Source organism: Mastigoproctus giganteus, chromosome 13 (assembly GCF_048544385.1).
Source record: "Mastigoproctus giganteus isolate SK-2022 chromosome 13, ASM4854438v1, whole genome shotgun sequence".
NCBI classification, from domain to species: Eukaryota; Metazoa; Arthropoda; class Arachnida; order Uropygi; family Thelyphonidae; genus Mastigoproctus; species Mastigoproctus giganteus.
In genome coordinates, this window is record NC_143587.1 from 126,791,701 (window position 1) to 126,805,111 (window position 13,411).

General features: G+C 33.3%; 1 protein-coding gene across 3 annotated transcripts in view; it reads left to right on the forward strand.

Annotated features, from left to right (window-relative positions):
• The window catches only part of Csas (CMP-sialic acid synthase), a 176,595-nt gene that overhangs the window by 66,872 nt on the left and 96,312 nt on the right, over positions 1 to 13,411 (forward strand). For all 3 annotated transcript variants that reach the window (XR_016547800.1, XM_090387151.1, XM_090387150.1), the window contains exon 3: positions 8,145 to 8,297. Coding sequence is in view for 2 of the 3 variants with exons in the window: in XM_090387151.1 (XP_090243277.1) it covers positions 8,145 to 8,297 (153 nt within the window). In the remaining variant the exon portion in view is untranslated. The remainder of the gene's footprint in view (positions 1 to 8,144; positions 8,298 to 13,411) is intronic.

A 13,411-nucleotide genomic window follows, 5' to 3' on the forward strand; every position in this document is an offset into this window, starting at 1 on the left:
CGATGCGGCAACAACTAACAAAAAAAAAATCAGTAATTTTTATTACTCTGTAACGTTTCTGTGCTGTCTTTTTGTGCTCAAGTAATCTGGCAACTTCATTATTCATCCAACTTGGAATTCTCTTCATGGAGTGTTTTTTTAATGTTATTTAAGCATTCAAGGTTTCTGTGATTAATGTTTTGAAAGTATACCATAATTCAATTGTATTCACTCTTTAATTAAGTGTAATTAAATGACACTTGAAAATTGGAAGAATATTTTCCACAGGTTAGCAAAATAAAAATAAATTTACGCTTATGTACGCTTAATTAATACTGTTAATATATACACACTAAATAATGGATATTTCTTTTTACTGACTTTTTTTTTAGGTTGTAAAATTTAAAAGATAAGCAATCAATAACAAAGAACACTGCACACACAAATTGCAACTAACACTGATATGCGCAAGTAAGATATGAAGTAACAAGTTTATGAAGCTTAAAAAATAGGAATGAAGAGAAGATTCTGAAAATTTATTTATGTTTTTTATATGTCATTGAAAGGGCCTCTGGAGTCAGGAACTCTGTAAATTCATCTGTAATGCTACTAATTAACACTGACTCGAATCTCTAAACGTCTTTATTATGATAAAATAAAATTAATGTGTACTGATTGTATAACTATATGTTAAAATATTAAAACAAAATAAAATAAATGTTGTATAACAAGAATAAAATTCAATAAAATATATAAAATTAAAAGCGATAAAAGCTATTTGAAACCACTAATACAGGAGCTTTTGGCAGCAGCGGCTGCCTTAATCAGCTATAGTGGTTGCAGGATGACTGACAATCTATATGTACCACGCATCTCAACAGGTCTGCAACATGAACTATGGTGTCTGCGCACGGTTCATTCCTTGTGCCGTGGAACTGGAAAATGGACGGGCCACTCTAAACCATTCGTCTCTTCATAGGATAAGGGCTGTCCTTATCCCTATTAAGACTGTAGTGCTCGGATGAACATATTCTTAAACTCTCCAGCCATTTCTGGTTCCAAAAGCCATGTGCCTTATCCACGATCACGGCTTCTTTAGCAGTAATGCCATGCCCAATGTTTTGAAGGTATACCATACCTTCAAAACATTGGGCATGGCATTACTGCTAAAGCTGAACCTCCATAATTTGCAGTCTTAAGGGCTGTATTGTGTTTCCCCAGGCAATCTCACAGTCTGCATTTCGTTTCTCCCACATAACACCCCCCACAATCAGGATGCTCAATTTCATATATAACCCCACTAGTGTCATTACCCGCAGTAGGGAAAGCAAAAATTCACAGAATTCCAGCTATTGGTATTATCGCAAATGCAATAAGATCGAGTTTACTACTCATTTATAATAGATTTCACTAACAGAAAAGCCCAATAAACTGGAAACTGCAAATTTTATTGTTTTATGGTTGTGACCTACAGAAATGTACTTTAGGAAAATATCACAGGGGCATTCAAAATTGATTCTTATAACTGAACTTATGATAACAGTGAAAGTGTAGTGCATTTTAATGATTTGAATTGGTTTTTTGAAATTTGATTCTATAAAGTGGCTGTACTAACCAGTGATCATGACCAGTGAATTTGCGGCACCTACTTATTTCACTTTACATTGGGCTTACGATTGTCCCCAAGACAATTGGGGAGTAACCTCATGTGCTGCAGTCTCCTGCCCTGATTAAACGGCATGTTCCAATTAAGTGAAGAAAACCGCTGTTTTCTTCACTTAATTGGCTCTTCCCTTAAAATAGCTGTTTTCTCGATTAGGTTCTGTTCTTTAAGATTTGTCTCAAATAAATGGTTGCCCCGATTAACCGGTGGCCCAAATAACTGGAATTGACTGTATATATATATATATATACAGTCTGATTGTATAGCTATATGTTAAAATATTAAAACAAAATAAAATAAATGTTGTATAACAAGAATAAAATTCAATAAAATATATATAATTAAAAGCGATAAAAGTAGTCTAACCTATTCCTGGGGGTCTGTAATGGTATTAAAAATATGATTAATACTTAATGAAGTTAAATTTAAAATTATAATTATTTTAACAAACTTTAAATAGCATTAATTAATCATCAAATCAATATTAACTAAACATTCCTTTACCTGGTCATCTATCTGCTACTTCATTGGGGGCTTTGAGCGGATCGATAGCCAGATTAAAGGAATGTCTCATAATTACCCGTTTCTGTTAACTCCTTATCAGTTTTGCCATTGTATTGAGATTATTTTTGCTCTTATAAATTATTTAGTGAATTGAATATGGATAGATATAATTTAATTTGTAATATCAGATAATTTTAACTTTTAGAAAAACTTTAATCTTAGCATCGTAATCAGCAAACTGGTGAAGGACAGACAAAGCCCAACGGGTAATTATCGGAATAAGGGAGAAGAGTTATACTTACGGTATCTGTCCGTTACCGTAAGTATAACTCTTAAGTGTAAGTGTGTGATCCTCTATATGCTATCCTCTATAACTTAAAGAAATAATGGAAAAAGGAACCAAATTCAGACCCAATAGCCCAACCAATTTAGTTAACACACGTAAATCCATATACAAGGATTTGCTACAATTCGCATTCAAAACCACAAACAAATTTAACACACCTATAGAGGCATTCCAAATATGGATAAACAATACCACAGAAAAATTTATGAATAGAATCCAAGGAGTATTAACAATACAGAATTACGTCAAACAATACAATTTGAAAAGCATTAGCCAAAAGACGAAAGAATTACAAAAGAAATTCATTATAACGAACACAGACAAGGCCAACAACAATTTTTGTATAATATGCAAAAAGTTTTACATAGACACTACTAAAGAAGAAATGAACCACAGTGAAACATACAAACAAGTAGAATCCACACCTAACAGCATCAGTAAAAAGATTATAGCATTACACAAAAAACTCAAACTGAAATTAGACAATACAAAATACCCTTTCATTTACTGGATCCCCAAATTTCACAAATACCCACCGGCAAAAGGTTCATAACATCGGGTAAAAACAGTTATACAAAACTTTCCAGCAAACTTTTGGAAGATAAGCTTAAAGTTATAATCAGTGAATTAACTAGCACCAAAATCATCACCAGCAACAAAACATATCTAATTACATCCAAAACAATAGCAATGAGATCAAAAGCATATACACCTACAACTTCAAAAACCTCTTCACTAGCATATCACATGACAATCTAATTAAAGGCCTCTTAATATACTTTCAAAACCACCAAAATAATTTAAAATGCAACAAACAATACTGGTACGATCTAATCAATCTCAATGTCAAAAATAACTACGTAATGATGGGAAACAACATCTACTTACACACCAGAGGAATAGCAGTGGGATCTTTCTGCTCCAGCACAATTGCCAACCTATACTTACACCACTTTGAAAATAACATCACAGAAGAAATCAACATATATAGATACATTGATGACGTCCTAGTCATCAACTACGACAATTTTGAAATACTAGCCCAAGTAATCTACCCTACCAACCTCAGCATAGAACGGACCAACCAAAATAGCAACATGCAAGCATATTACCTCGACAGCCAGATCACCATCAACAATAACAATATCGAAACTAAACATTATGATAAAAGAGACCACTTCAACTTCCCGGCCATAAAGCTCATCCACTGGGATAGCAACATCGCAAAACACATATATGGAAACACTATTAGAAACCAAACAACCAGATTGATAAAAATATGCAAAAATGAAGAAAACACAACGGAAACAATTTTAAAACTGCTAAAAAACCCTCACAAAAAACAATATTCCCAACAATTACGGCAAACACCACATAAAAGCGGCCATACTTATGAACATCAAAAATCAACCGAACATCTGTACATATAATATTATTGACAATACAATAAAACAAATATAAACCAGAATCAGAATAAACATCTAATTCATAATGCAAAAGCAAAACTACCTAAATTGAGGTCCGGATTTATTGTGCTCAGAGGAGGCTCGTCCTCTGACCACACTATAATCCGTTATCCTATATTAACCCACCCATTTAAAAATTAAAAATCCAAAATGGAAATATAACACCATACAAAAGAACATAACTAAGATAAACGACGCAAGGTAAACATTCACTTGATAGGAGTGAATGTTTAGGTAGGAGGCTGTACATATGTAAATAGCTATCCCCTAGGACAATACGGGCCGTTATGCCTTAGAAAAGCTATACCGGCCCAGTCCAAAGGGATAGCAAACACTAATTCATGTAAATAGCAACAACTAACTCATGTAAATAACAATAGACAACGCATGTAAATAACAAACAACCAATTCGTGTACATATTATTTTCACCACATAATTTCTAATAAATCGGAAGTATTCCCCCCGGCCTACATAGAAATCAGACCTCTCATCTCATGACTTACAAATTGCATCGCCCTGCAACAATATCAATTAACAATAGGCGTGGCTGCGCACTCAAAACCAACCCTGTTATATAACAAACAAAGAACGGAACTAACCCCTCTTTTTCCGACAGACCACCAACAGACAGATACTGTAAGTGTAACTCTTCTCCCTTATTCCGATAATTACCCATTGGGCTTTGTCTCTCCTCCACCAGTTTGCTGATTACGATGCTAATATTAAAGTTTTTCTAAAAGTTAAAATTATCTGATATTACAAATTAAATTATATCTATCCATATTCAATTAACTAAATAATTTATAAGAGCAAAAATAATCTCAATACAATGGCAAAACTAATAAGGAGTTAACAGAAACGGGTAATTACGAGACATTCCTTTAATCTGGCTATCGATCCGCTCAAAGCCCCCGATGAAGTAGCAGGTAGATGACCAGGTAAAGGAATGTTTAGTTAATATTGATTTGATGATTAATTAATGCTATTTAAAGTTTGTTAAAATAATTATAATTTTAAATTTAACTTCATTAAGTATTAATCATATTTTTAATACCATTACAGACTCCCAGGAATAGGTTAGACTACACATTCTAACTGAATCTCCTGTTCCGTATACACCTTAATACCTTTATAGAAAATAAATACCAGAAAATTGAAGTAGTTTAAAATCAAACTATAATATATCAAGCACGTATAATGTCTAATTGCCACACGACAATAGCATTAACTTTGCAAGTAATAAATTGAAAATAATCATTTAGTCATTTATAATAATAATTTAAAAACACAATATATATATATATATAAAAAAGTACTAGATATGATGGAAAAAATATCAGTTTGGTAGAGCGGTAGCAGTTTTTGGGTGAGATACGGTGCAATATGTGGACGCCTTGTGCATCAAACACCCAAGTAACGTGCATAGGCCAACGCTGGCACCATGGCCAAACCTAGAGATACAATATATAATTAAAAGGTGAGCATAAAACAAAAGATAAAACATAGAGCAAAAAGATGAAAGCAGTAATAGAAGTAATATATGATAGCGCAAAATAAATAAATAAAATAATGAGGCAAAAATGTATAACAGTACCGAGGCAAAATTATAAAGCAATGAGGTAAATTATAAAAAAAGGGTCAATTATGGGTATGTAGATACATTAAAAGGGACTTTGTCTAGGGCTAACCCTCTCAATGTATCAGCCCATAATTAACATAGCTATCAACTGCCAGCAAATCTAGGTAAGAATATAAGTAGGATGGTAAAAATTTTTACCTAGATTTGCTGGCAGTTGACTACAGAAACAGATAGCTACGTTAATTATGGGCTGATACATTGAGAGGGTTAGCCGTAAACAAAGTGCCTTTTAATGTATCTACATACCGGTTTTTCCGTTAAGAAGCCCATGGGCTTGTATTTGGTTTTTGCATTTTTAAGGTTCTCACGTTGTCCCTAAATAGAAGCCCATGGGCTTCTTAACGGAAACAGGTTTATTTTGAAATAATAATATTTATTTGATTAATGAAAGGCTATTTTTATTTTAAATATTGCAACAATAGAACAGTATGAAATTAAAAATTATTCTTATTATCTTAAAAATATATAAATATATAAGACAAATAATAATTGCAAGAAGAAAATTATTTATATTAGTAATTTTCATTCAGAACCTGTTGTATCAGAGCAATCTTGAGTTAGTAGTGGAAGAATTGTTGTTTTTGTCTTCATCCAATTCCATTAATTTTTCATCACTTCCATCACTAGCAGCCAGATCATCAATTTCAAGTCCATGATTGTTTTCAAGGATAATTCGCAATTTTTGATTTAATATATTGGTTGCTGGTACTTCTTATCCATTTGCAGTAATGCCGCAACATTCAAATGCTCTTTGAATTGATTTTGATTGGATTGTATTACAGGCAGAAATACCATTTCAACATTCTTTTGGTAAGATGGTTTTTTCTATATCCTTTTGGAGTAAATTCAGCAGTTTCTTGTCTTACCCAATTACCCCATTCCTTTCTCATAGATTTTTTCTGAACCCTGTATCCGCACCATCAACATTTTTGCTCCCAACAAAGTGAAGAGTGCAATCTCTTGCCATGTCAAAGTAACATGGAGTTTCATCCATGTTAAAAACACGATCACTTGTCATTCCTGCTGTAGCGTTATTTACTTGAATTAAGTATTGCTTTACTGTTCCTGTGTTTCCTTTGGATCACGATTATCCAGTTGTCCGTGATGAGTTATTTTATGTGATCTAATCCAATGTCTCCTGGTCCATCCAAATAAGAACTTGTTGCTTACTTTAAAAGTAGGTGGTATTTTAAGGCCAAATTCTGGTGAGAAAATGTAGTTTCACAATGTGTTATAAGTAACTGATCGGTGGTTATTTCGTTCCTTTTTGAAAAATTCAAATAGTTTTTTCTCAATTTCGGAATAAAACGCCTTCCTTCCTGCACCCTCGACGTTTGTGTTTACGTTTTTTTAACCAGCTTCAATAATTTTGCTTCTTGTCGCAACCAACGGCGAAGATTTTTCCTGTCAATGCCTGTTTGTTGCGATATCGAATTTTGACTTTCCCCCACTTTTAAACGTGTCACAAACTGTCGTTTTTCTTGGATAGTATACGATTTTCGTTTACTAGACTTTTTATTTTACATTTTTAGGGTTAAATATTCTGACACCGAGTGAAACGCGCAGTTCACATCTATTGCAATGACATCTCCGGCATGCGCAGAGCGCCGATATGTGGTACGTTATGAGAAAGCGCGTTATTATTTGTCCCCAATAAAAGCCCATGGGCTTCTATTTGGAAAAGAAAATCCTAATATAGGCCCAGATGGGCCTATATTTGGGTGGGCCTCTTAATGGAAAAACCCGGTACCCATAATTGACCCCTTTTTTATAATTTACCTCATTGCTTTATAATTTTGCCTTGGTACTGTTATACATTTTTGCCTCATTATTTTACTCTATCTTATAGTTTTCCATATCATATATTACTTCCATTACTGCTTTCATCTTTTTGCTCTATGTTTTATCTTTTGTTTTACGATCACCTTTTAATTATATATTGTATCTGTAGGTTTGGCCATGGTGCCGGCGTTGGCCTATGCACGTTACTCGGGTGTTTGACGCACAAGGCGTCCACATATTGCACCGTATCTCACCCAAAAACTGCTACTGCTCTACCAAACTGATATTTTTTCCATCATATCTAGTACTTATCAATACAGACCGATGTAATGCATAATCTTACGCTTAGATGGCATTAATCGGTACTGATCTCAATAAACGATCTATAACAACAAAATTCATAAACAATCCTTCGCCTAATACTAATATATATATATATATATGTATATTTAAAAGCATTTAGATACAAAGTTTTCATTTTTGCAATTTTTTTAAGAATTCCTTGAAAAAACATGGAAGCATGCATTGTGCAATAACCAATAGAATTACACAGACTTGTTACACTCCAGTGAACGTCATGCAAATCGTAAACTCAAAGCTTGGTTAGAAAGAAAATGAAATAAAGAAATGCTGTCTTAGCACATTATTTTTTAATTATGCTCATTCTCATTCTACTTCATAAACATAAGCATTAATAAGAATTATTCAACTTTTGGAATTGTATCTCCCAAGTTTATTTTAATTATCTATAATTTCTGTTTTAGAAATAACTGTAGTAGGTCTTGTTCAGTGTACTTCACCTTGCCTTCAGCCATATTTTTTGGAGACAGCTTGCGACATGATCATTCATCATGGTTATCACTCTGTTTTTTCTGTTAGTCGTCAGCATAAGTTTCGTTGGATGGAAGTGAAATTTGGTGAGTAGTGACTGAATTGCTAAAACTCTTTAACTGTAATTAGTCCTATGTAATTTAAACTATCAGAATATTCCTGTAATTATTATCAATTGTAATTATTACGAAATGTATTGCTAACCCATTAGTATTGTTATTGATTATTGTTAACACATTATGTGAAATTTCCACTTTATACTCCTAAAAATGTATTTCATATCCTAGACTGAAAAAAAAAATTATTCCAATCTGCTGTACTACTCTTCAGTACCTCACAAGGAAATTCTCTGTGATGAGTCAGTAGCAGTAAACTCCATTTTTAAGTTTAATGACTGTGGACAGAGCCATGGCTGAAATGTCCTCTGGGCAAATTTCTGCCCCATGCCTAAATTTATATCAGTTTTTGTGAACAGACTTTGGGATGCTTCCTGCCATGCAGCAGATTATTCACCACTTCCTGCAGCAGCAGGATGAGGAAGACAAAACTATGGTGGTTTCATGTTTCTTGAGGCACTGAAATACTAAGCTGTGCTACTATCAAAGTTTTTTTTATCTTCTTTTTGCCTTTGATTAGTGGAGACTGCCTGTGTGTTGCTCATTTTATTTGAAAGTTATTGTTTTAGGAATTAATTAGAAGAATGGAAAAACGAGAAAAGCTTATGAAAGAACTGTGATGTAGTCCCTGAGGAGTGAGTTTTTTTTTGAAATTTTGAAAAATCATTAAAATGAAAATCTTGTACATAACTGCTTTTAAATTTTTTATTTTGGTTTATCATCCAATATTAAAGTGAAATTATTTCAAAAATCACATCAGAATTAAAAAAAAAAACAAAAACATTGAAAAATCACAAAAATATTTTTAAAAAATTTGATTAGAATTTGAAAAAAAATCTAAAAAATTCATAAAAACTCATCATTACTTAATTTTTGAGCCAATACCATCTACATCTTTTCATGCCAATACTATCTACATCAATTTCTGGGTCTGTATTCCAAAGAATTTTGATTTTTGTAAGCCAAAATCAGACAGTGGCTGACAGGCACAATTTCCAGCTAGGATTTTAAAAGTTATTTTCATGCTGTCATTCATTATAAACTGTGTTGTTGCTTTGAAACACAGAAAAGAGATGGTAGCACTCACTGGAAGATCCTCGACATATTTTGAAATGTTATTTGAAACAACCTTGAAAAACACACACACACATATATATATATATATATATATATATATATATATATAATAATCTTATAGAATAATAGAATGGAGAAGCTATTGGTATATGCGGGGAGAGGAAATTAAGATTTAGATAAGATTAGATAAGCAGATTTACTATAACATGAAATATGGATCAGGGTCACTGCTAACGCAAAAAATACCCTACAACCATAATGTATATATAAAGAATTTTTATTATTAGTATAAAATATAGTAAGTAGATATTTTTGCATAGAATTAGGCTAATGAAAATACAGTGTACCCTGGGAGCGATATACGTGTTGACCAAAAGGGGGGGGGGAAGAAAGGAATCGAAATTAAAATAAATATAACAATAGAAAAAATAAACCAAATGGAATTTTGAAGAGACGACCAAGGTGGAAATAGCATTGCGGTGTCATTCATAATTTTAGTGTCTTCTTCAGAGGTCATCCACCAAAACAATGAAAAAGACAGCAATACTCTTACTTCTGTTTCCGACATGTTCTGTATGTCAAGGTACATGTGCGAAATACCACGTGGTAAATCTAATATAAATTTAGAATATAATTTTGAATAAGGTTATACAAAGTTTGCCAATACAAATATGTGTTGATAAAGTAATACATACAGATCATGGATGACCTTACAGAAGTAAGTAGAATGCTATGAAGGTGGAAAAACCAAAGACAAAGGTAAGGAAAATTCGAATGACAGGAACTTGCCGCTACTGGTCGGACTGACAGAAAAGACTGTGTCAGAGGATTACCAGTGTATTTATGCGTGGGCACATTAGCGGCGCCTAGCGTTAGATCAAATTTCGGTTTATGTTTGAGGTGAAATGAAAGTATGTGGGCGGTGAAACTACGCTAGGATTAAGTACATGATGCTCCAACTGCCCAGGATAGTAAGAATTATAATAGCTGACAAAGTAGCAGTAGAAGGCAGCTAAACTTTGTTAAGGCGAAAAATAGCTTGGGTAAAGTTAGAAAAATAGAGCCCTGGTGTAGCGTTCGGTAAACTAATGGCGCACAGGGCATAATATGTAGAGGTTAGCAAAGTAAAAAGATGATTAAAGTAGAAATATGTAGTTTGGCTAGGGTAGTTCGGGGTTGCAAACCCGTTCCTATAGTTAGGACCCTGAACGAATGTCCGAGAGTTAGTGCATCATGTATTTAAGTCAGTTGTGGTAAAAGTGGTATACTTGAATACAATTAAGCTATAATATATTCATATATAAATAAAGTTAGGCTTGAACATAATTACATGATAAATACACTGTTAGGCCAATTGGTAGGTACGAGTTTTCCAGGCTGTAAGACACCACAGAGGCCTAGTGCATTGTATTTACACTATATACATACTTGATATGTATGGGAATAATTATATAGTATGAATCAGAGCTGTGAAACTCAATATGTTCTACGTTGATAATAATATTAGTAAATAAATTTAATAATATTAGTAAATTTATTTACTAATAATGGGAATAATTATATGTCAATAATGCTGTTTATATTAATCTCCTTGAGGTTCTTGTGCCTTAGTATGTTAAGGGCTTTAATGATATGATGGCGCAGATATGCTATAGGAAAAAGATTGTTTATCAGTTTCCTGTATAATATCCTGATGTTATCAATGGCTGTTTCATTATCGCTGCATATGGTTGCTATTCTGATGCATTGTGCCAGAATAACATTGGTATGTACTTGTTTGAAAATATTTGAATTCCATTGTGTAAGATTTACTATGCTAAAGTTGAATGCTTCACGTTTGTTGTACAAATTGATGGAGGCTATGTCATTCTTTAACTTAATGTCTAGATCTAAGAAATGGGCTGCTGTATCAAAGTTTTGTTTTTTCCAGTATGAGTTAGTTGGGGTATAAGTGTCCATAATCCTTGCTGAAATTCGGGCTGCTGATCACTGTGAGGTCATCTATATATCTATATTGGATAAGGTCCTGTGGAAATGATGTTTCTGACCAATATAGATATAGGTTGGCTATTATGCACGAGGCTGGGCTGCCCATAGGTGTTCCATTGGTTTGTTGATACACTGTATTACCGTCATATATAAAATTATTGGAGGTACATAGGTTCAGTATGTTGTTCCAGTAATAGGTATTGCAGGATATATAATCCTTATATTTAGCATAGATATCTTTGAGTACAGATTTTAGATTGGTTTGATTAATACTTGTAAATAGGCTGTGGAAATCAAAGGTTTGAATATTGTTGACTTTATTATTCTGCAAAAATTTAAATACAGGTAGGTTGTTGCCTATGATTCTGCTGTTATGTATGTTATGCAGCAGTGTTTTTCCAGGTTTGTGCACATAACTATTTTTGCAGGAGGTTATGAATCTGAAACCTATGGGTTTTTTATGAAATTTTGGAATGAAGTATATATAAGGCAAGTTGTAATTGTTCAAGTTCAGCTTTAGTTTTTTATTGAAGGCTATTAGTTTTTTTGTAATATTATTGCAGGTACTGGATATAGGTTTGTAAGTATTGCTGGAGTTAAGTTCATTTGTCAAAGTTTGTGCATAAAAAGATTTGCAAATGAATGCAAAGTTGTTGGCAGCTTTATCTACAGGTGTGATTATGAAGTCTTTATGTATTTCTAGTAGTTTTTGTTTTAATTTAGCCAAGTTGCGGTATTTATGCTGGTTATATATATTTGGGGTAAAGCATATTTTTGCTTGAATAGAGTGAATGTATGGCTGATCCACATATGGTATGCCTCTATGGGTGTGTTATTTTTGTAAGTTAGTTGGAAGCAGTAGTTTACCAGGTCTGAATATATCTGTTTATTGAAGGTGGTTATATTTAATTTTGTACATGGTCTGAATTTAAATCCTTGTGATAGTACATATCTGAGTATTGGGTCTGTAATTATGTTTAGATTACCAGTGATGATGTGTCCATAGTCTGGATCAATATATTGTTGCATGTTACTATGTTTGCATATGCAGTTGTTGGTGTCTGCAATATGGGATATTAAATTGGTAGCAATGGATTTGTAGTTACAGGCTAATAATCCAAAGGGTTTTTTATATTTATATCTTACTTTTATATAACTTCGGCTGGCATTAGGAAGTAGATGATTATGCTGATTTATAAGTTTATTGATATTTATATTATCCATGATCTGGCCATTGAAGTTCAAGATTATGATTGATTCATTATCACCTGTTGTAGTGCATTTGTTTTTTAGGTTGAATTTACAAATATCATTTATTATATGAAAGAAATGTTTGGACTCGAAGTTGAAAGTGTGTATGAACTTGTGCAGTGCTCTCAGTATATTGTGTTTAGTACTGAAAAGTAAATTATTTATATAATGTACATCTATAATATTTTTATCCCATTCTTTAAGGGTGGCATAAAAATCGCCCAGAATAGGCTTGTGTTTAATGCTGGTATTTTTAGATTTTTTAGTACGTTTGTGTGGGTTATTGTGGAATTTTATTATATTGAATTTGTCATATATACAGCAGTCTGTTAAGTTGTTGGTAATAATTTTATGGTTGAATTTATTATTTAGACCATATGGGTATAAGGTTTTTAGTTTTAACATAAATATTTCTTCTTGTTTAGTTCTAATGTTGTGTTACTTCTTCTTCTTCTTCTTCTTTGGTCCTTAGCTGGCAGCTGGGGGAGGTGGTTGGCCACGCAACCAGTATGCTGCTGTAGGTGCCGCAGGGTTTCGGACTTGCTCTGTGATGTTCTTCCATACCTTACGATCCATGGCTTCAGTCCTGGCCTGGTTAAGGTCGAGACGTCGGCTCTTCAAGTCATTTTCCACTTGCTTGGCCCACGTTTTCCTAGGCGCGGTCCGTTGGATGCTACATTGGGTGGGTCGTTGTCTCCAAAGGAGTGTGGATGGTATTCTGTTCGTGCCCATTCTACATACGTGGCCAAACCATCTGAGCCTTCACT